This window comes from Cervus elaphus, chromosome 25 (assembly GCF_910594005.1).
Source record: "Cervus elaphus chromosome 25, mCerEla1.1, whole genome shotgun sequence".
Taxonomy (NCBI): Eukaryota; Metazoa; Chordata; class Mammalia; order Artiodactyla; family Cervidae; genus Cervus; species Cervus elaphus.
Genome location: NC_057839.1, coordinates 6636155 through 6661192, shown reverse-complemented (window position 1 = coordinate 6661192; position 25038 = coordinate 6636155). Strand labels below are relative to the sequence as shown.

Sequence of the window (25038 nt, the reverse complement as noted above, 5' to 3'; positions counted from 1 at the left end):
GTGAGGACTAATTTGTCCAGTGAGCAAATATCTATAAAATTGTTTATCATAAAGCACAATTCAATGAAAGTTTTCTACTGAAAAATTCTAACACAGTATTTAGGTGTTTTCAACATTTTCTAAAACTTCTATCACTTCACCCAAAATAATTTTTATGACAGCAACAAGAAACTACATCACAATACATACTCATTTTAAGGAAATATACAGGAGTTGGCATAGGAATGAAAGAAAAGGAAAAAGGCTCACTTTCAGTTCATAGATTCCTAATCTTTTATTTCATAATCAATTAAGATAATTTGATCATAGTGAAAAATAAGCAAATACCTAAGAAATAAAAGACTAATAAGCCCATTTGTGTTGCCTATCTTTCTCTGAAGGATACAATGGAGTTGAATAAATTGTTATGCCTTTGGTTACATATTTCACACAGTCAGAGATGCACACATTGTAATCTAGTTTTTGCCTGTCAATCTGTGTCTTTCTCTCTTTTTTAAAGACGGCTGCTTTTCCCATTAGACTACAAACTCCTTGAGGACAGACATAATACTCTTTCATCTTGCATCCCTATTACTCAATAACTGTTGAATGTGTAACAAAAATGCACATTTTGGCCGATTCCATTTCATTCATAATTATTTTAACAAAAGGAAAAAACAAACAAACAAAAAAAGGTGTGTTTTTATACAAAAAACTTTTTTTTCTGCAAAAATAACATTCCAAATTCCACTCAGGTGACCACTTGCAAAGTTTCATTATTTAAAAAGATGTAGTTTTCAAAAATCATTATCATTTTTCAATTGAGATATACTTGATTTACAAAGCTGTGTTAGTTTCAGGTATATAGCAAAGTGATCCAGTTATACAGATTCTTTTATAGATAATTACAAGATATTGAACATGGTTCCCTATGCTTATATAGTAGATCCTTGTTGTTTACTATAGAAAGAAGTAATTTCAATGCTTGAATAATACTTCAGGAAGCAGCTCTCCTTGTAGATTCACTAAGAAGAGCTCTCTCTCCTCCTCTGGATACTCCGAGCATCCATTGTTGCAGGCCGATTAGTGTCACTTTTCACATAACAGAGTATGACCTTGCTGTACTAATAATTTTCCATGTTAATATGTGTTTCCTCCATTACTTCAAGCAAATGCTGCCTGAGGCCAGGGAAAATGTCTATTTTCTTTTTACATTTCCAGAAGTACTTAGTACACTGTCTTGATAAACTTAGCAACACAGAAAAGCATAGGTTTTGGCCCCAAAGATAACTGGATTTGAGTTCTGCCATTAATTAGGTGTTAAAGTCTCTGAATCTTGGTTTCCTATCTGAAAAACAAGAATGATAATAAGACCTACTTTATGGGCTTTGGGGAAGATTAAATGATGGTACCTAACAGAACCTGGCATTTAGTACTATTCAACAAATGCTGCTTCCCTTCCCAACCCCTTTCAGGGGCCCCTTCTAATGTATGCATGTGCTCAGTCGTGTCCAACTCTGCAATCCCATGGACTGTAGCCCACTAGGCTCCTCTGTCCATGGAATTTTCCAGGCAAGAGTACTGGAGTGGGTGGCCATTTCCTTCTCCAAACCCTTTCTAGTATATGCTAGTATTGTCAGCTACTACCTTTCCAAGAGAAAAGCGATTACATAAAAAGCAGCAGAAGGGTAAGTGCTTACCTTGAAGACTTTCACACAGAAAAAAGGTAAAAACAAACCAAAAAACCCCCTACAATTTGTATTAACTTCGAAATCTTTATGTATGTTCAGTCCATTATGTTTTCGTATTTGTTTATCTGGCTGCTTCAGGTCTTAGCTGCAGCACAGGGATCTCTGTTCTGGTACACGGGCTGAGTTGCTTCACAGCATGTGTAATCTTTGTTCCCAGACCAGGGATTGAACCTGGGTCCTCTGCATTGCAAGGCAGATTATTAACCACTGGACCACCAGGGAAGTCCCAATTAACACATTCTAATCATGGTTAGAAATGGCATTTAAGAGCATAAGGCTTCAAATTTTCATGATACAAACCCAAATTCTTTCTACTTCTAGATAGTCATTATCTTAGAAGCTAGGAATATTACACATTTTAACCAGTCACCCATTTCGTTGGTTCTTGAAATACAGGAAGTCATTAGAAATATAAGAAATTACCATTATTGCAGACATAAGAAGGCATGCTCCTAAAACACCATCTTAATATGTTTTCTTATCTCTATTCATTTTACTGTAGAGCTTCTTTTAAACTTCAGAAAAGAACATTTGGATACATGTATAATGCTTCAGTGACCCAATACGTTCTTTAATTTCTAAACTAACCAAGTGACAAATATCGTGTGAGCATATGCAGGTAGTTGAAATGATCTTAATCTGGTTTTTAAAAAAGAAGCCAGACAAGATAAGAAAACCAGACAAGGGAATACACACACAAACAGCAATAAGATTTTGAGCTATAAATTTAATAAAGAACAAAAGCATGCGCTGTGATAATTTTTTAAATTGCCTTTTTTTCCAATCCTAATCCTTGGTCTTGGGTATCTGCAGAGTTGTCTCTAACATTCTGGTTATAACTTTGAAGAAACTAATTATGTCAATCCTTAAATTTGAAGTAGATTACAGGACTGGGAAACCCAGAATATTAGTTCCTAAAGGTTGTATGGATATATAATGACAGTCACAGAAATTCAATAACAGCCCTCTATGAAATGTACTCAAAAGCACCACATGAAACAAATTAAAAAGAACAATGAATCTCTCATCCTGCACAAATAAGAAAATAAGAGAAAACACTGGTTCTATAGGTTTTCATAAGAGCTGCTATAATGAATTAAGATTTTGGATAATGAATCTTCAGAAAATTACAATAAGTTAATACCCTTGGGCCTTCTATAAATGCTCAAGATGTTATAACTTCTCAAAGAGCTTTTATAAGCAGGCTCAGTGTAGAAAATTAGTAGTGCTGTGGAAATCAACAAAATATTTTGCCACCAAATGACATATTTCCTGAACCAATTTAGTATAAAAGAATTCACATCCATTAATACAAAATTGATACCATAAAATTTTAAAAACTCAATTATAAATTTTAAAGTATAGTTTTAATCTATTGAAATGACTTATAAATCAAGATTTTTAACTGAACAATCTGTCACTGGAGAGGATTCAATATAATAAAAACATTAACGTTCCTTAGAAAATAATTTTGGAACTGAGTATGAACTCACTTCTTATGAGTAAGAAACCAATTTCCACAATTTTTCTCAGGCTTCAAGTGCCCTTAAGGCTAATGCAGTGCTCTCTATATGAGACCCATTAAACAGAAAGGGAAGGGAGGGAATAAAAGGAAAGGTATAAGAGGAAACTAACAGAGCATTTAATGACTTGGATCTAAGCAGCTTGGAACTAAAGATATTGAGCTCCCTTGTTAATGTCTGAAGCAGAATAAAACATGATCATCACAATTAACTTGTGACCAAGAGAATTAATGGTACAAGAATCAACTGTTGTATATTAAATACATAAACTTAGTGATACTGAATAGAGCCACGTTAATCTTGGCTAATTTTTCCATATCATTTAAAACAACAGCACAAGATACAGGACCAAAACTAGGTAGAACAATCTCTTGCCAAAAGTTAATTTTAAAACCATAATTTATATTGGAAACCAAGTAATAAAAGATTAGGAATCTGCTTGCCTCATTCAGTTTGAATACAGAATGACATCTGATAAACAAAAGCTGGTTATGGAAAAATAAAATAAATATGAATGTTAAGAATTTATTTCAGTTAGAATATCTGAACCTACCATCTGTGGTGGCCATCTTGCTAAGGGGACATGTACCTAACAAATCTCTTAAGAGGCGTTCCCAATCTGCTTGAATAAGCTATTGTATAAGAAAACTTGGAGCGGTCACTTTGGCCTCACGTTTCCTTCGCTCCACATCCTGTGGCACAAAGCATGAGCTCAGCAGGCTGGGGTGCAGGGCTGCCTGCTGCCTTGTGATAATCCCCTCTCCCAGTAGGGGCCTCCACTGATGCATGCCTAAGAACATGCTTCCTCTTTTGCTTGCACCCCAGTGGGGTTTCCATTCCTAACTTGGGCCCAAATCCAGACAGCTAAGGAAGGGCCCCAGATGCTGCCAGAGAGAATTTTGGATTAGTTTCTAAACAATCATTTATTACAAGGAGGGGTACAGGTACAGTGCGAAAGCCAGTAATGCTGGTAATTTTGGAGAGATTCTTTTCTTCCCAGCCATGACCAGATCTAAGGTCTAACTACCACCTGTTCAACAGAAGCTGGCTGTTTGCCTCATTTTCCTTCAGGGAGCCAATGACTAAGGATCTCCACCAGCAGGAACCTAATGTCTCCCGACAGGCCTTCACTAGCCAAGAGGGAGCTGGGTCGAGAGCACCAGTTACTGGTCACAGGACACACAGTCCATAGAAAGACTCCTGCGGTGCAACCAGCTGAAAGCCAACCAGAGAAGACGGGGAGTGTACATTCGTCCTGACACAGCTTTGCTCCTGATGGCTGCCAACTCGCTCCATGTCTGGGGCCAAGCTTCTGTTAAACTAGTCTCTGTGGCTAAAGCCATGGTAGAGTCTAGGGTAAATATATTATCTTTCCAAGTGCATACAATAAGAGGCTAACCATGCCTATGGCACAAGGCTATGAGAAGAAATCTTGATTAATTTTGGTAGAAGGCTTTGAGATCGTAATTTAAAGGGGGCATTTCAAGATTTAGAATTCTTGGCAATAGCAAATTTATAAGATGACATGATTACATTCTGGAGCAAAGAACTGATGCTAGATAAAGTCTGTTAGAGGGTGCGGAATTGGGAAGTAAATGATTTTGTTTAATCCTTTATACCTTTCAAAGGTGGTGTTCAGAAACATATTCTGGCACAAGAGACACATGTGCTCTAGATACCATGCAATTAAGAGATGCTATTCAGTGTAAACTAATACAACTTAATCCTTTCAGGTGTGAATAGAAAGTGTGTATTAGTTGCTTAGTTGTGTCTGACTCTTTGTGACCCTGTGGACTGTAGCTGACCAGGCTCCTCTGTCCATGGATAACTGGCTAGAATTGGCCACTTCAGAAGTGTTATAATCAAGAAACCTAGGCTGCTTTCACACTATCACACCAAACAGAGGCCTCACAGTTAATACTGCTTATTAGCTGACTATTAAACATTCGGTTATAAAACATGCACATTGTAGGATTACACAGTGGGAAAACAAAAAGAATCAAGACCATGTTCCCCTACACTTATCACTGTGAATGTGCCCATTTTAATAAAAAGAATCTAGGGGTGTGGTGAGATAAGCATAAAGACTGGTGATCTACCACAAGAACCAGCAGCTCAACTCACCTTAACTACTTTCCAAGCCTTCTCTGGAACTCTGGACACATCACTCCTCAGGCGTACAACCTAAAAAGCACAGAGTTTAGGGACCTGCCACCTGATTTCAGGGATAAGGGAAGAGCAGAAGGCCTTCCCAACTTCAGATACAAGGAGAATGTGGCTCAGGATCTTTGTGGCTGTCACTTAAAATATTCATGGGACTTTGATTTTATTCTGGAGGCTATGAGCAGAGGCACGGTGAAGTGCTGTTCAAAGCCTGGATGTGGTTATATGGATTACAATGGGTTTGCTTCTATGAAATAATTTAAGAAACCAATTATTAAAGTATAGCCCTAAAGAAGAACAAATTATAAATAATAACTGACAGAACTATTTTTAAGGATCTCTTAGTACTGTTGTTTCCCATGAGGCACTCTCATTATGCAAGTGTGGCAATGGGGCTAATGATGTAAGTAGGCCAAGTCACCTTCTGATGGGTAAAAGTACATGTTTAATGAGTGAAACTTACTTCAGTAGTCATTTAAATCATACTGAGTTTTCCACCACTTAATGCAACTCTTGCACACACACACTGCTTCCATATTGCCTCTCCGAAATATGTCCCATTTCCTACATTCAAAACAACTTCTGTATGTTCCTCCCACTCAACTCTCTATCCCTCTGGGAAGTAAAACCGGATACAAAGAGTAAAGGAATAACAGCTCAAAGAACAAAACAGGCTACCAATGACTATCTATATTTTTTATTACTCTTTCAAATCAGCTATTTTCATCTTTTTATTACATTCTCAAACTTTACTCAAAAACATTGATCCTATAGTCCTTTGTATCTTTTACTTTCTGTCTCTCTCCCTAGCCTAGTTAGTGAAAACTTCAGCTTACCCTAAATGCAACGGATCAGAGTTCACCTTCTGATGGACTTCTGATGTCTTCAAACACTAATATCGCGGTTTCTCTGAAGAGGCAATATCTGCAGCAATAGGCTAAGTACTGCTTCCATCCTAGCCTTCCTACTGAATACTTTTATGGTGAAAATTAGCTATAATGTATGCAGAAGTCTAACTGGTGAACCAAGAACCAACCAAGCAGCTGCCCAGGAAGAATATTCTTCTCTCAGTAAGAAGACAGAAATGAACAAGCTAACCCAGTACATATTTTAGGTAACTTCAACCAGGAGGAAACAGAATGCATATGTAGTGCAATGCACATGGGACTCTGCATGAGACTGCTCCTTGCGAGTCTAGCACAGTGCTTGGCAGGTAAAAGGCATTCAATAAATATTTTGATTTAATGAATCAAGCCTATGATTCTAGTAAAATTAGTTAGCCTCTAAGAGCCTCTTTCTTTATATATAAATGGAAAGAATATCACAACGAAAATATCACAAATTAGAAAGCAGTCCAATAAAGTGGTTAAAGAGTGATTCTGAAGGCCAAGACTAGTTGGATTCTATGAATTACTGAATGATTTTGAACAAGTTGCTTATCCTCTACAACTCAGTTTTCTCAAATATAAAAGAAGGATGATATAGTAGGACATAATTTACAGAATTTTTGAGAGGGTTAAAGTACTTAACATATGTAAAGCACTGGGCACATGGTAAAATTTCCATAAAGGAGTGGCTATTATTACTATCGTCACCAAACGCTGTATCACATACAGCACTGGCAGCGCACTGGCAGGAGCACTTGGAAAATTTTCAGTACACAGCGTGCACCAAATAAACATTAGCTACTAGCCATTAGACTAGGTGGTCAGTAAATGGCCGCTACTATTAAATAAGATACAGTCAAACATTAGTCTGACATTAAGGTCATGAGCCATACACCAAGATGACAGTCCCTTTTATTTGTGCTTTATCTAGATTAGCTGCTGGAAAATAGATATTTGTTCTAAACTAGTACATGAGCAGCCTTAGTAGTGTTTGAAGAAGAGTGATAAGAGGGAAGAGAGTCCCAATGAAAGACAGCCTAATTCCTACTCTTGTGTCTTCCACCTATAATGTCTACTTTACAGAGAAGGAAAAGGAAATGTGATGAGAAAGGAGACAGGAGGAAAACAGAATGCTCTGTGGCAGCAGGTGATGTTCTGTCCCAAGGGTTCATTGTGCAACTTAGGCTCCTGATTTCAGAGCCCTCATCTTCCTTTTTTTGAATCATTACAAGTTCCTGTTTCTTGTCTCCAGGGTGAGTTCTCATCTAACGGGCTAAGTGATGATTTACATCCCTGTATTCAATAAATTATCAAAGTCTTCCCAATTCAGGTAAACAAATTCATCCAATTCTCTGAGTTTTCTTTGTTAAATTAAATGCACACAGACAAGGGGTTCCAGAACATCATTAGTTTTAAATTACCAAATGAGTTTTTGTGTGATAGGCCCAGTAAGAACAGAAAGGGTCTGCCATTCATTTATGAATATAATATTGACCTCTCATACTAGACCATGGGTTGAAATGCTGACGGACGGCTAGCCAGAACTAGAGGTACAATCTATGGTTGTAGGGATGAGATTTTTCCTTGGGAAGTAAAACAGCAGATATGGGGATGAAACTTCTGATAATGGTCTCATCAATCATTACACTTAAATCTGATCATGCCTGGTGCAGGCATGTTAAGTCACTTCAGTCATGTCTGACTCTTTGCGACCCAATGGACTGTAGCCCACCAGGCTCCTCTGTCCATGGGGATTCTCCAGACAAGAATACTGGAGTGGGATGCCATGCCCTCCTCCAGGGAATCTTCCCAACCCAGGGATCGAACCTGTGTCTCTTACATCTCCCGCACTGGCACGTGAACTCTTTACCACTAGCGCCACCTCATGCCTAAATACATATAAAGGTAATAGGATGTGCTGGAAAGCAAACTTGAATTTAGAGTATAATGATTTGCTTGAAAACTCAGGAACTGACACTGAACAAGTTTTTAACCTTTCTAAAACCTTTTTTAAATTCTGCAAAATGGAAGATTAGGTACAAAATTGTACCTAATAAAGGGAATTTTGCTGAGAAGACTAAAGGAGAAAATGTAATAAATAATGCCACATAGCGGAGTTAAGCAGAAACCCAATAAAGGTTAGATTAAGGTTGGAGATAAACATATCTCAAATGCTATTTCCTAAGTATTTCTCAGTCTACGTTACCTGAAAATACAGAATGTATCACTTACAGCATGGATAATGTTTTAATACCCAGTGTCATGAACTTTAGGAACCTCAGGAATATAACGTTGGAGGGTATTGTGTAAGGATGCAGCTGTATCTGCTGGAGACTGTGGTATTAGTGTCTTGTCTGTGTCTCAGAAATGCAAATAACAAGGAAAAAATAGATGGCTGGGAACTGGGACCATCAGGCATGAAAACATTTCTAATGAATCATGAAAGTGGGCTAAGTGGTAGCATGGAATGAAGTGGTTGTGTGGAGACAGGAGAGGACAATAAGTGGTTGAAGGCTTAAAAAAAAAAAAGGATTAAAGCAAAAATTGAGAATTGCAATTTCTCAGTAAAGACACCAGTGCACTAAGGTATTTTTGCACATTTTAGCACTGTCTATCCTTTTGCAATTTTCCTTATCAGAAGGTGTGGGAGATTGTCCATAGAAATGTATTTCCAATTTTGTAAAGGAAGTCAGTCAAAAAAATGTAATTCACATTCAAGAAAGTTGTTTCAAAACCAACTTTGCTTAAACAAATCTATTCAGCAAAGCAAGGGATACTGGCACTTGGGAGATACACAGGCCTAAGGGAAAACAAAATCCCAATAAGTAGCCAAATGTGCTTCTATTATTTCAAGATTACTTCAACAGAAACATTATGGGAAGATAAAAATTAGGAAAACACCAAACTGAACTAATTCAAAATGTTAAAAAAATATTTTGCATTGACGTTTTATAACCAAGTGCTTTTCCCACATTTGTCCCAAGGCAGCAGATGAAGCGCTTTATTCACCATTTCTAATACTAGCAATTGGAACATGCTCTTTGGCAAGGCAGAAATAAGATAATTGTTCAACATAGGCTGGCTTTTCAGAAATACTGGAAGCATTGCCTGTAATTATAGACATCTGTCACTGCTAGCCACTCAGTACTAACCCTGACATCAATATACAACCATAGCACTAAACTGCCTGCAGGCATAGCAATGCAGACCAGATACGCTAGGCAGGCAATCATCTGCTTCATCCAAACTATCTGTCAAAGGTTCCCAACCACAAATAGCTCTTACATTTTGTATCCTTAGGATAATACGTTGATTTATTTTAGATTCTCTAATATTTACAGCCTAGGCCATCTACTAAAATAAAGAAACAAAACTTATGGCTAATGGAGGCAGTTACTGTTCACAGTCATCATAAAAGGTCATAGCTCAACCCTCAAATGTTAAAAATTGATGGCAGCTTTAACCACGTGCTATCATACAGATGTTTCCTTTTGTAGAGGCAATTATTTTCAATAGCAATTCAAAATGGTAACTACAATCTTTCATCAGCAAGTATGTTGCCACATTGATCTAATAGAAATGCTCATATTTTAAAACCTTTTTTGAGAAGTAAAGTAAGTTTTAGTAATGAGTACTAAAGAATCCAGACTGTCAGTTTGGGTTTAGCTGTACATATAACCGTATCTGAAAACACTTGTTTCTACATACACAAATGATGTAATGTCTAAAAACTAGGAAATTATATTGAAGGATACAATACTTGGTTAAAGAATGAGTCAACTGACATATAATTTTGCTGAAAGTGAACTAAAGCTTATTGAAATATACATGCATACCTACATTCATATATTTAAAAGCCTAAAGACACACTGTAGCTTTAAAAGTCACTCTTTTTTTTTTAAGTAGCCAGAGACACAAGCTGAAAATTATTAGACATTTAAACTAATTAGGAATAAACACTCACAATTATCATAATGTATTACTAAAAACTCAGATATTTCTTGGTTTGATCACAACAGCCTATGCTGAAGAAAAACTATTAATTACTGACAGACAGTGAGCTTACAAGTGAGCTGCATCTTAAAAACCTCTTTTAAAATACAATTGCTAAATGCCTTACAGTGCTGTAATGTGAGACAGGTTCAAATCTTATTACTTCACTGAAATTAAAACCTAAGTTTTAATACTGTTCAAGTCGAACAATGATTCCACACTTTATTGCTTTTGAAATCCCTTGATGATCATAGGAAAAAATGCCCCCGAGAAAAAAAGACTGTTTTCGATAAACAGAAAATACAGTTTGCACTCTTAGCCTCTTTGTCATCACAAAAAAAGGATTTAATGCCAATTCTTTAAAAAAAGACTTTTTTTTCCCACAAAATGTGCACCTTGTGTGCCATTTGTAAAATCAGTTCACTTTCTTTTATTTATTACTGCAGCGCGGCAAGGCAATAAAGAAGCTACCGATAGCTAATAAATTACGTGCCTTTTAAAACAATTCTCTTGCTACAAAAACATGTAACTACAAAGGTTTACATTTACATGGTACATCACATGAAATGTCTATATTTGGGTCCTATTAACCACTTTGGTAAATTGTGGATTTTTACCAAATAACTGATAGGAAAAATAGTGATTCACAAATGTTGACTTGATATAAAATAAAAGCCTTTCTAGTAAACTACTCTTTTCCTATTTATACTTTCTAAAAATCCTCCAAAATTTATTTGAAAATGTTTTGATACACTATTTTATGCATCAAAAAGGTATTCAAAGATGTTCTACTTAAGGTTAACCTAAATCTTACTGAGTATGAATAGAGAGACCTACTAAAGTACCCTTTCCCCCACTAATCTATGTACCTAGTTATCATGCAGTCTTAAAAATCATAGCTCCCAGGAGTTACTTAGGACAAGTAATAAAAGGCAAGATGAAGATCACTGTATATAAGGCAAAAATGCCCCCAATCTGTTTGTTCCTTAATATATTTTCTTTAAAAAAGATACAGAAACTTGGTTATTTAAGAAATAGTCACATCAAACATGTCTTGCTAAGTAATAAATTTTAAGAGAATATTATCTTCGTATACCTACAAAGAACTGCCTAAAAACCCTACTTTATGAAAGTAAGCTGTTTTTCTGGTTGGTACAAATGAATTTTGAACTATCTGTACTCTAATTCCAGGATTAAATTGTTAAATTAATCAGGGTATTTGCTTAATGCTCTCATCCTCTAAATCTCATCATGGGCATGTATTTATGAGGTAGTGTATTGTATTTTATTATTAATTTCCTCCATTTCCTGTAATAGCTATCATAGCTGTGGCTTTTTTTTCTGGTTTATTTCATACCTACAAAATTTCAACTTTGTTCAATTATGTATGATGAACACTGTTTCAATTTTCAAAGCACAAACAACTTAGATCCATTTCATATATACTCCAAGATGATGCTCTACTATACAAATGAAGTAAAATTCTATATTCTCTAGCACTCATTTCTCCATTCAAATCCACTTTTTCTCCCTTTCTTTTGAAATTAGCTTGATAATGATGATTAACAATTAGGAATCCATGGAAGATACCTTTTCTGAAAGGTTCAATGAGAATCTTGTCTCATTTCATAGGCTTTTTAGAGGGGAATCATTATCACCATAAATAACAATATTCTCTAAACCATATTATCTCTACAGGGAGAGAACCTAGGTATGGACATAGGTATGGACAGAAATGGTATGGACCTGACAGAAGCAGAAGATATTAAGAAGAGGAGGCAAGAATACACAGAAGAACTATACAAAATAGATCTTCACTACCCAAATAATCATGATGGTGTGATCACTCACCTAGAGCCAGACATCCTGGAATGCGAAGTCAAATAGGGCTTCGGAAGCATCACTATGAACAAAGCTAGTGGAGGTGATGGAATTCCAGTTGAGCTATTTCAAATCCTGAAAGATGATGCTGTGAAAGTGTGGCACTCAATATGCCAGCAAATTTGGAAACCTCAGCAGTGGCAACAGGACTGGAAAAGGTCAGTTTTCATTCCAATCCCAAAGAAAGGCAATCCCAAAAGAATGCTCAAACTACCACACAATTGTATCCATCTCACACGCTAGTAAAGTAATGCTCAAAATTCTCCAAGCCAGGTTTCAATAATACATGAACCATGAACTTCCAGATGTTCAAACTGGATTTAGAAAAGCCAGAGGAACCAGAGATCAAATTGCCAACATCCATTGGAGTTCCAGAAAAACACCTACTTCTGTTTATTGACTACGCCAAAGCCTTTGACTGTGTGGATCACAACAAACTGTGGGAAATTCTGAAAGAGATGGGAATACCAGACCACTTTACCTGCCTCCTGAGAAATCTGTATGCAGGTCAAGAAGCAACAGTTAGAACTGGACATGGAACAACAGACTGGTTCCAAATCGGGCAAAGAGTACATCAAGGCTGTATATTGTCACCCTGCTTATTTAACTTATATGCAGAGTACATCATGAGAAACGCTGGGCTGGATGAAGCACAGTTGAATCAAGATTGTCAGGAGAAATATCAATAACCTCAGATATGCAGATGACACCACACTTATGGCAGAAAGCAAAGAAGAACTAAAGAGCCTCTTGATGGAAGTGAAAGAGGAAAGTGAAAAAGTTGGCTTAAAACTCAACACTCAGAAAACTAAGATCATGGCATCTGGTCCCATCACTTGATCGCAAATAGATGGGGAAACTGTGGCAACAGTGGCAGACTTTATTTTTTGGGGCTCCAAAATCACTGCAGATGGTGACTGCAGCCATGAAATTAAAAGACGCTTGCTCCTTGGAAGACAAGTTATGACCAACCTAGACAGCATATTAAAAAGAACAAAGGTCTGTCTAGTCAAAGCTATGGTTTTTCCACTAGCCATGAATGGGTGTGAAAGTTGGACGATAAAGAAAGCTGAGCACTGAAGAATGGGTGCTTTTGAACTGAGGTGTTGGAGAAAACTCTTGAGAGTCTCTTGGACTGCAAGGAGATCCAACCAGTCCATCCTAAAGGAGATCAGTCCTGGGTGTTCACTGGAAGGACTGATGCTGAAGCTGAAACTCCAATATTTTGGCCACCTGATGCGAAGAACTGACTCGTTGGAAAAGACCCTGATGCTGGGAAAGATTGAGCACAGGAGGAGAAGGGGCCGACAGAGGATGAGATGGTTGGAAGGCATCACCGACTCAATGGACATGAGTTTGATTAAACTCCAGGAGGTGGTGATGGACAGGGAGGCCTGGCGTGTTTCAGTCCATGGGGTCGCAAAGAGTTGGACTTGACTGAGTGACTGAACCTAACTGAACTGATCTAGGTATATTTCCTAATTTATCTTTTGCTTCTTTTCAGTAGTAGTATTCACATTACTGAAATCATGAGCTTTCTCTACACTGTAGCTGACTTAAAATGATAAAATCCTTAATTAGCAACCAAGAAAAATAGCTGACAAAATATGAACTTTATTTCTCTATGGTCCTACTCTCTCCCTCCTATATCTCACTGAAAATATTTTAATCTTTAGTTACTCGAATTGTTTCCCTTAGATCACTAAGATTGTGCATTTAAAGCAGGTAGCGCAGGTGTATCATGAATTCCATTTTTTTTAGATGGGGTTTAGAAGACTGCTCAAGATTACACAGTGAAATGGTTACCAGTCAGTTTTCACTATTTGACAACACTGCTTCCTTGCCACTAGGAAAAAAAAAATGTATTCACAGACATTTATTATAGAATATCCAAATTAAGCTTTCTCTTAGGTGCTATTTTATTCAATGCATAGAAAATAACCTTGCCTTATATCTGGCACCTATCTGACAAGAGTAGGAGTGGTCAGTGTTTAATGGTGCCAATTGAGAGGGGCAGAAGAATTCATTTGTTTTACTAGCTACCATCTTACAAAGGATGGAACATTCATATTGTCACCAATTTGTTAAACAACCCGCAGTGTACTGATACTTAGATTTCTTGGTTTTGTTACGCAATCTTGAACAGGAAAGTGGAAAATACTAAGTTGGACACTTCCAGCCTCTTTTTGTACCAGGATGTTGAAGCTGAAACTTCAATACTTTGGCCACCTGATGCGAAGAGGTGATTCATTTGAAAAGACCCTGATGCTGGGAAAGATTGAGGGCAGGAGGAGAAGGGGATGACAGGAGATGAGATGGTTGGATGGCATCATCGACACAATGGACAAGAGTCTGGGTGAACTCCGGGAGTTGGTGATGGACAGGGAGGCCTGGCGTGCTGCGGTTCATGGGGTCACCAAGAGTCGGACACGACTGAGCGACAGAACTGAACTAAACTGATGCAACTCCTAGCTCTAGTTTACTGATCTGCTTATGTAATACACAGTACTAAACAACACTGAAGTAAATCCCAAGTACCTCAAGCCCCACCCTCAAGAATCCTTCTTGGACTTCCCCAAGATTACATTAGGTGTCTTCCTATATGTTCCCACTGCTGTTCTGCATACCAAACATGACTTTATCATAACAAACGATGATGGCTGTCTGCTTTCTCTGTGTTATCTACCTGACTATGATGGCAGGACTGTCTCTCTTTAGTCCATATCACACCCCACAGTTTCTCCCACAGGCAATGACATGGGTTTCTAATGTCTACGTGTTTTTCCTAATACCACCAAGCAATTCTCAGCTCAGCTCAGTTCAGCTGCTCAGTCGTGTCCGACTCTTGATGACCCCATGGACTGCAGCGTGTCAGGGCTTCCTTATCCATCATCAACTCCTGAGGCTTGCTCAAACTCATGTCCATGGAGTCGATGATGCCAGCCAACCATCTTATCCTCTGTTGGCCCCTTCTCCTCCTGCCTTCAATCTTTCCCAGCATCAGGGTCTTTTCCAATGAGTCAGTTCTTCGCATCAAGTGGACAAAGTACTGGAGCTTCAGCTTCAGCACCAGTCCTTTCAATGAATCTTCAGGACTGATTTTCTTTAGGATTGACTGGTTTGATCTCCTTGTAGTCCAAGGGACTCTCAAGAGTCTTCTCCAACAGTTCAAAAGCATCAACTCTTCAGCCCTCATCTTTCTTTATGGTCCAGCTCTCACATCCATACATGACTACTGGAAAAACCATAGCTTTGCCTATATGGCCCTTTGTCGGCAAAGTAATGTCTCTGTTATTTTCTCAGGGGACACTTAATTGGATGTCTCACATCCAATTAACGGCCCAGTCACTAAAGACTGCCCCTAATTTCAAACACTAATTGAAAGTCCCCCTCAAAAACCAAGTCAATTCAGGTTGTCACCTGTGTTCTGACCAACTAGCTATAGATGGAAGGTTCCAGTGACCTTTCTCTTTGGGTTTAATTTGCTAGAGTGCCTCATAGAACTCAGAGAAACATTTTACTTCCTAGATTATTGGTACAGTTTAAAGGAAGTAACTCAGAGAAATCCAGATAGAAAGTGATGCTTAGAGCAAGGTATGTGGATAGGGATGCATATCCTTTTCTAATTCACAATCTTTAAAAAGTGACCATTAGCTAGTTACAATCCACTATCTCTTAAGAAAACCCTGCTCTAATGAACAATTCTACCACAAAAAAATGACTAGAATCAGAATAGAATTTCTCTGTTTTTTGTCACTATGAAATCAGACCATCTCACTCTACCTAGCCCGTATTCAATAAATAGTGACAGACAGATGACACATATAGCTAGGATATTGACTCTGTCCTCAAGAATCTCTAACTTTGTTAAGAAAATAAGTGGACAGAGCAGAACTCTTAGGATCAAGACTAGGAATTAAAGTTAGTCATTTAGCGAATTTAGACAGATTTAAAGGTCAAATCTCGTGCAAGTCACTTCCTACCACTGTGTTCTTAGCCAAGTTATGGCAGAACAGGTTAAGAACACTTTCATCATAAGAGTATTTTAAGGCCTATAAGATATAATGTATTATAAATGCATATTATCATAGTGAATGGCATAAAATAAACAAAAAATGAGTGTTAGAATTGCCGTTATCGTTATTATTTAACTAGCTTTAATGAATATGATCCAGATATTAAGAACTGTAAGAGCGCAAACTGGAACAGAATACTGAAGGATGGAGATTGCTGCAGGAGCAGGGGAGGAGGGGGAACCAGCAGGGAAAAAAGAGAACAGCGTAATCTTAGATAAAGATAGAGAGAGACAGCTTGATAGAGGGGGTCTGTGGAAACTAACATTGGGTAGTAGGTGGAGCTAGAGCCTGGGGGACCTTAGAAGCTGAGGACTGTGGCTGGATGAAGGCGACAGACAGGTCTCTGAATGGGCAGGGCCCTATGAAGAAAGGGGTATTGAAGATCCGCCTGACCGCAGTGTGTGTGATGGACTGCAGCCAGGGAAGTCAAGCTTTTACTCTTCTTGAACCTTTTGTTATGTTGTTGTGTTCCCTCTTCTTGATATTTTTACCTTCATGGACACAGTATTCTCGAGTTTCTCAGATTTTCAATTCTTTATTTTCAGTCAGAAATTTTTATTTCCCACATCTTTGAGCTGAGAGTACCCTTCATCCTTATACACCTAGTTCCTTGGGGGAGGTCCGTCTGCTCATATGATTTCAATTAAACATGTATCCCTCAAAACTCTAAATCCATAGTTCCAAAAGTACAGCTATATTACTAAAAAATGTAGCCAAAGTTGGGAATTGAAAAGAAATGCCAAGATGGCAAAATTGTGACAATTTAGGCTCTATTTCCTTGAACAAGAGGGAAGTCTGAGGTAGGCCAGAAAGGCCTTTGTTAACTAATTAACTGCCTTTGTTAATTATATAAGAACACAACATGTCAGCTGAATCATTCATTTGGTTCCCTACTGATTATGACTCCAATGACCTACCCTCCAACCTTGACCATTAACCTCAAAAGGTTAGAGATGCAGCTCAGATATTTCTATCTTTCCTTAAGTAGTTGAGAATCTTTCATTCATGGACTTATCAATCTATTTGTATTTTCATTTTGTGGCACTCCTTAGAAAAATAAGACCCATAAATGTCATTATCCACCAAAGAAAGTAGAATTTGTTCTTATTTTCCCTGAACTTAATGTAAGGCTAAAGATACTCCTGAATTTAAATATTTAAGACATTTTCAAGCTCTACCAACATCCTCATTTAAAAACCCAGAAATATGATCTTTTCTCTTAAATGTTTAACTTTCTTGGCTGAAGAGGCCTAATATTCATACTGATGATTTCTACTGTGTAGATATGAGTTGTGCTCTAAAAAAATCGAAACATAAATAGATATTATATCTATTAACTGTGCTTTTATATCGTTTGAACTGTTGCATCATTGGGGTCCATTATGCATAGACCACATTTTTGAATAGTGACAAAGGTCAAAAAACATTGCCATTTAGTTCTGACTACCATCTTGAAAGGCTACTAGATGACTTAATGTTGATAGGCGGAAAGTTCAAGGAAAAAACAAATGAGCTATTGTAAATTTTTAGGAATAGGCTATGCTTGTTACTTTTCTAAGTAAAAGCATTTTTCATTCCAATACCAAAGAAAGGTAATGCCAAAGAATGTTCAAACTACCGCACAGTTGCACTCATCTCACACACTAGTAAAGTAATGCTCAAAATTCTCCAAGCCAGGCTTCAGCAAAACGTGAACCGTGAACTTCCAGATGTTCAAGCTGAATTTAGAAAAAGCAGAGGAACCAGAGATCGATCAAATTGCCAATATCCGCTGGACCATCGAAAAAGCAAGAGATTTCCAGAAAAACATCTATTTCTGCTTTATTGACTATGCCAAAGCCTTTGACTGTGTGGATCACAACAAACTGTGGGAAATTCTGAAAGAGATGGGAATACCAGACCACCTGACCTGCCTGTTGAGAAATCTGTATGCAGGTCAGGAAGCAACAGTTAGAACTGGACATGGAACAACAGACTGGTTCCAAATAAGAAAAGGAGTATGTCAAGGCTGTATATTGACACCCTACTTATTTAACTTATATGCAGAGTACATCATGAGAAACGCTGGGCTGGAAGAAGCACAAGCTGGAATCAAGATTGTCAGGAGAAATATCAATAACCTCAGATATGCAGATGACACCACACTTACGATAGAAAGTGAAGAAGAACTAAAGAGCCTCTTGATGAAAGTGAAAGAGAAGAGTGAAAAAGTTGGCTTAAAGCTCAACATTCAGAAAACTAAGATCATGGCATCTGGTCCCATCACTTGATCGCAAATAGATGGGGAAACGGTGGCAACAGTGGCAGACTTTATTTTTTGGGGCTCCAAAATCACTGCAGATGGTGACTGCAGCCATGAAATTAAAAGACGCTTGCTCCTTGGAAGACAAGTTATAACCAACCTAGACAGCATATTAAAAAGCAGAGACATTACTTTGCCAACAGAGGTCCGTCTAGTCAAGGCTATGGTTTTCCCAGTAGTCATGTATGGATGTGAGAGTTGGACTATAAAGAAAGCTGAGCACCAAAGAATTGATGCTTTTGAACTGTGGTGTTGGAGAAGACGCTTGAGAGTTCTGGACTGCAAGGAGATCCAACCAGTCCATCCTGAAGGAGATCAGTCCTGGGTGTTCAATGGAGGGACTGATGCTGAAGCTGAAACTCCAATACTTTGGCCACCTGATTCGAAGAACTGACTCATTGGTAAAGACCCTGATGCTGGGAAAGATTGAAGGCAGGAGGAGAAGTGGTTGACTGAGGAAGAGATGGTTGAATGGCATCATCCATCCTGACTCAATGGACATGAGTTTGGGTAAACTCCGGGAGTTGTTGATGGACAGGGAGGCCTGCTGTGCTGCAGTCCATGGGGTTACGATGAGTCGGACACAACTGAGGTACTGAACTGAACTGAAAAGCATATTTAAACGATGTTAAAAAAAAAAAGTAGAAGTGGAGGACCAAGTGCCAACAGTACTTCTTAACAACTAAGAAGAAAATAAAACGCTTACAGACTATCAGAGGCTGGAAGGAGCTTCTGAACTTCACAGACCAAATGCAGTATGCTCACCTGCAGCTAAACAAAATGTGCCATCTATGACTCCATCTGTGATTCCTTATGCAGAGACTCCCTATCACATACTGTATCACCTCTCCGATAAGAGAACATTTTTGAAAAACACTGCAGAAAAGTAGAGAAACTAGAGCTCAAATCCCCAGTCTCAAGTATGACCCTAAAGAATATTCCCAACTTCTCTAAGAATCAATTTCTTCATTCACAAAATGAAGGTAATAATATTTATCTTGTAAGGTTGTAGAGAGGATTAGCACCAATTTGAACAAAATGCCTAGCACAGTATCTGGTGCATAATAGGTACTCTATAAGTCCTATTTCTAGTGAGAACATTAGTTGCATATTTGAAAACAGCTAATCTTATAAAGAATTATGAATTTTCATTAAATTGTACAATACTTCTTTGTTTTTTTAATGAGAAGGGGTACGTAACAATCATTTACATTCAGTCACTACGTATCTGTTGTTGATATGATGGTCAACTATCTGCCTAAAGCAATTTTTATTCTGATGTCTGAGAATAAGTAATTGGGAAGAGAGAAAAACATGTTAATTAGATAACATAATAACACACTGTACCTAAGTTAAAAAGCAACTACTGTCTTTTGAATTAAATAGAAATATTCTAAAAGCACAAGTTTTTAAAAGAGCGGTATGGATTCCCAGCTTGCTGTGAAAAATTCCCAATCACTTTTAAAGCTTTTTAAAAACTCCAAAATGCCTGACGGTAAGTAAACAGAATATAAAAGCAGATGGTTTGGATAGTCTGAATACAAAAAAGCAGGTGCTTAGCAAAACAGAAGCATTTGCCAGTTTGCCAGCGCTGCTGGCTCCTGCTTCCACATCCTGCTTGCGTTCCTCCCCACATCTGCTCACTGGTGCCCATGTGATACATTCTATTGACTAAGAGGATGAAGAGCAGCAACTTGTGAATCAAGAGACTACTGAGATCTGTTACATGAAAACGGAATTTCATTTTCTTTGTAGGTAGGTTTCTCTATTTTAAACTTAGGTGGAAAATTTATCTTTCTTCAAATTAAAGACACATTCCTTAGATTTAGGAAAATTCTTTTAACAACAGTACAATAAAGAGGTATTAAAACCTAGCTTATGGAGCACATTAATATAGATATTTAACTCAAATCTTAAACCATGTTTTCAGACTATCCTTTCTGCTGCCCAAGTACACTAAAAGAAGAAATTGCCATAAATTAGCTTCTAGAAACAGACAGAAAGCAATCACAATGTCTCTTTATCACATGCAGAACCAAACTACACATTATTTTTCAGAAAATATCACTTAGTGCTTTGCTTCTAAACAAACTAGAAACTTCAAAGAAGAATGTGATATAATTTAGAAGAAGGCTAAAAACACCGTAAGTTAAAAGAATAAAATGAGCAGTCATACTGTGAGAGGACCAAGACAAGAAATATAGTGCTTTCCTTTCAGGTTTCCTTAATGGTGTGATGCGGGGTGTGGGATTAAAAAAAAAAACAAAAAAAACCCAAATTAAAACTATGTAACTATTTGGCACTTTAATAGATACTTGTGAAAAATATGACAATTCAGACGTAAATAAAAAGGAGTAGCGTAAAGATTTAGAGTATCTCCCAAAGGGCCCAGGGACGCTGGGAACAGAGGTCGGCAGGAATCAGACTAAGAGAGAGGCCTCGTTGAGTGGCAAGGGAAGGTGAGGGTAATTTTATGGAACTGTTAAAGATAGCATGTCAAGTAGGATGTCTTGTGCATGCTAGTTACAGAAGCCACGGTCACGTTTCCTTTGCTAACAGCCTCCTAGTCGGTCACTCTAGTTCTTACCTCACCACTGGTAGGTACTAAAGTTCCCGGGAGAGGGTTAATGTCAGTGATGATGCAGACAGTATGAGCAGCTATCACTTACTGAGTGTTTATCATTTGTTAGGTACTATGTCAAGTACTTTACATGCTTTATCTCATTTAATCAATAATGATAACTCAATGAAGCTCATAGTATTAATATAATAATTTTACCACTAGAGAAACAGGCTCAAAGAAGTTAGGTGATGTGTCTATTGAGTCAGACAGTTTGTTTATGACAGAGTTGGGATTTGAACCCAAGTAAGAATAACACCAAAGACGACACTCTTAACCAGTTACTTTTTATATATGATCATGAAATGTGCTAAAAATAGTTACATCAATACCAAATACTAAACTATAAAACTTTTTACAAAGAACACATGAGAGCCTCCTACATGTCTTCATATTCACTTATGTTATCATAAAATCACATTCTTTAAGTGGTTTTATCCACATAATACTGAATTTATGACTATTAATTGGATAAGATAGTTTATTACCTGACATTAATTTTTTACTTTTCTTTAGCTGCTCAGAAAAGGTGAATGAATTGTAATTTACTTGTCCTTCCCTGTTTTTCTTAGATGTTAACACAAAATAAGAGCAAACATCAACATTTACTGGAAGGTGTATGTCAGTTACTGTGCTTGCCAGGGTTCTCAGCCTCAGCACTACTGGCATTTTTGTTGTGGAGGACTGGCTTGTGCATGGTAAAATGCAGCTCTGGCCTCTACTTACTAGGAGCCAGGAGCACCTCTCCCGCAATCGTGGCAACCAACAATATCTTTTTTTTCCCAACAATGACTTTAACACTGTCAAACATCCTCTAGGAGACTTTCTAGAAGAACCACCGTGGTAGTAAGCACTTAATATATATTTAGTAATTTAATTCTCCCACTTACCATGAGGTAGGTATACTAGTACTAAATAGTCCAGTTTTTCAACGTGAAATTGAGAAATGGTAGAGTTAGTTTAAAGTTAAGCAATGGGACTCCAGAATCTGTACTCTTACCTCGCACACTACATTACTTCTCTAGCAAAATAGGTTTCTCAGCCCTAAAGAATTGTGAAGCTTTTTTCCCTCTGGTTTAACTTACTACTATCACCTGGGAAAATGTTTAAATGGGGAATATATATATAAAACAAGGCTCACACAGCTCCAATTTCCTCAGCCTGCTCTTTAAGGTGGCATAATTTAGAATAAGTTCTCAACTTGGGGGGAGGGGTATGAATTCCTTTAGGAATCTGTTAAAGATACCATCTCCCAGGAAAGTGTACCTGTACAATATTTTACATACTTTATAGTGTTAGAGGACTTTACATATAGAACCTAAGTTTAATCCCTGTCCCAAACTTACTAGCTATATGATCTGAATGAAGTTATTTAACCATGCTGCTCCCCAGGTTTCCTTCTGTAAAATGAGGAAAAGATCACTTACCCTACATGATTGTTGTGAGGCTTAAGCTGATTATCTGTTTGAAGCAGTGAGCAGAGTACTGGCACCTAGAAGTTATATAATAAATGGCATTCCTCCTCTTGATAATTCTAGTTTCTTGCCCTGTTCTATCAAAGAAAGCCTCATCCACTTTTCAATATGCTCTAGATTTTGAGGTGCATATTGTTCATCATCTATGCCGTCCTTCAATTATTTTATACACATCATACAAATGTAGTCTTTAGTCTTATTTGTTCTTACTACTCATCCACCTTACCCCAATGCCCAAGATAAAAGGGCTGTGTGTGTGTGTGTTTCAGTCACTCAGCTGTATCTGACTCTGTGTGACCCATGGATTGTAGCCTGCCAGGCTCCTCCATCCATGGGATTTTCCAGTCAAGAATACTGGAGTGGATTGCCATTTTCTTCTCCAGGGGATCTTCCCAACCCAGGGATTGAACCTGGATCTCCAGCACTGCAGACAGACTCTACCATCTGAGCCGCCAGGGAACAAGGGAAGAAACAGAAGGAAACCTCTGTGAATGCATTTCCTCACCAATGTTAGAGGCAGAACCTCATAAGATTGTTGCAAGAAATAAAGACAATCTTTGTGAAATGTTTGGCACTGAATACTACAGGTGACTGATAAATTCTTCCACAAATTCTTCCATGTGGGGCCTATTAGACACTATATGAAGGCCCCTCTGAAATGTCCTTTGAGTACCTAAAAATCCACCTTAGTAATTAAAATAATGCTTTCCCCTACTTTTTTGGTGTTAGTTTTTAAAGGAAAGGTATGGCACTATTCAGTCTAGAAACACTATTTCTAGCGAATGAAGTATAGAGTCCACCATGTGGCTTTCAGAAGAATAAATGTGAAAGGCACTTTGGGTCCATCTCATTTACAATTGCATTACTATCATGGGCTTCGCTGTTGGCGCAGACAGTAAAGAATCTGCCTGCAATGCAGCAGACCCTGGTATTTAATGTCCAGCCTTCACAGTATATGCTAAAGCACTTCTTGATAAAACAATAGCCCCTCTGATTTAATACTATGCAAGCACAACAAAAATCATTTAATAGTGTACTTAGTCACAAAAAAGTCAAGTGAAACATGAAATGTTCTCCCAACAGGCCGCTTCTCCATCTACGCCTGGAGCCAAAATCCATCACAAGTGAGAATGCTCAAGAGAAGTAATAATATAAAAATCATGTGTTCTTCTCATTCTCAGTTTCTATGAACCAACGCAGCACTCCATGCTCTGTGACATCCAAAAAAGAAAATGACAAAGAAAACTACAAACTATCCTGTCTCACAGTAAGTCATAATGTCATTTTGAAGTGAAGCAAAAACATAAAAAGTGATTTCACTCAGAAAAGGTCTTCCAAATCTGATCTATGCTGTGTTGTGGCAGACAGATACTCTGAAGGATAAAACATCTTTAACAAAACATATAATGAACTCTTGTTGTCACTGGGGAAGAGGCCAGGGGCACCATTTGCAGACACCAGTAAGTTAAAGAGTCTGAGATAGTTGAGAGGTAACATATAGTTTGTGTCGGTTTCTCTCAAGAATTAAGAAACAGCCACCAGAATAACGTTTTTGAAATATATAAACTATCAATCACTCCTATTACCTAATTAAGAGTTTTCAATGGGACGGCCTGGTGGCTCGGCAGTAAAGAATCCACTTGCCAATGCAGGAGATGTGGGCTTGATCCCTGACTTGGGAAGAGCCCACATGCTGTGGAACAACTAAGCCCCTGCACCACAACTACAGAGCCCACGGCTCTAGAGCCAGTGAGCCGCAATGACCAAGCGCATGCGCTCCGACTACTGAAGCCCATGTGCCCTAGAACCCATGCTCTGCCACAAAAAGAAACTACCACAGTGAGAAGCCCTTGCACTGCCATGAACAGCAGCCCCCACTCGCTGCAACTAAAAAAGGGCCCACACAGCAACAAAGACCCATTACAGTCAAAAATAAATAGGTAAATAAAATTACAAAAAAAAGTTGTCAATGGCACCCTTTCTCACAAGAAAAAACTTTCTTTTCTTAACTTGCTGTGGAGCACTCTTCCTCACCTGGCCCTTCCCAACTACAGTAATAACACTTCCCCTTACTTCAACTACAGGGCTTCCCTGGTGGCTGAGTGGTAAAGAATCTGCCTACCAATGCAGGAGATGTGGGTTTGATCCTTGGGTCAGGGAGATCCCGTAGAGAAGGAAATGGCAACCTACTCCAGTATTCATGCAAAGATGGCCACAATATAGGACAGAAACAGCAAGGACCTAATAGAAACGGAAGAGATTAAGAAGAGGTGGCAAGAAATCACAGAAGAACTATACAAAAAAGGTCTTAATGACCCAGATAACCACGATGGTGTGGTCAGCCATCCACAGCCAGTCAGGTGGCTCACTATGAACAAAGCTAGTGAA

General features: G+C 38.0%; 1 protein-coding gene across 4 annotated transcripts in view; it reads right to left on the bottom strand.

The window, feature by feature from the left end:
- The window catches only part of RANBP17 (RAN binding protein 17), a 345605-nt gene that overhangs the window by 107471 nt on the left and 213096 nt on the right, over positions 1–25038 (bottom strand). For 2 of the 4 annotated variants that reach the window (XM_043887360.1, XM_043887361.1), the window contains exon 15: positions 5378–5437. The exons of the other annotated variants lie outside the window; for them this stretch is intronic. In XM_043887360.1, the coding sequence (XP_043743295.1) occupies positions 5378–5437 (60 nt within the window). The remainder of the gene's footprint in view (positions 1–5377; positions 5438–25038) is intronic. 4 annotated transcript variants of the gene reach the window in all.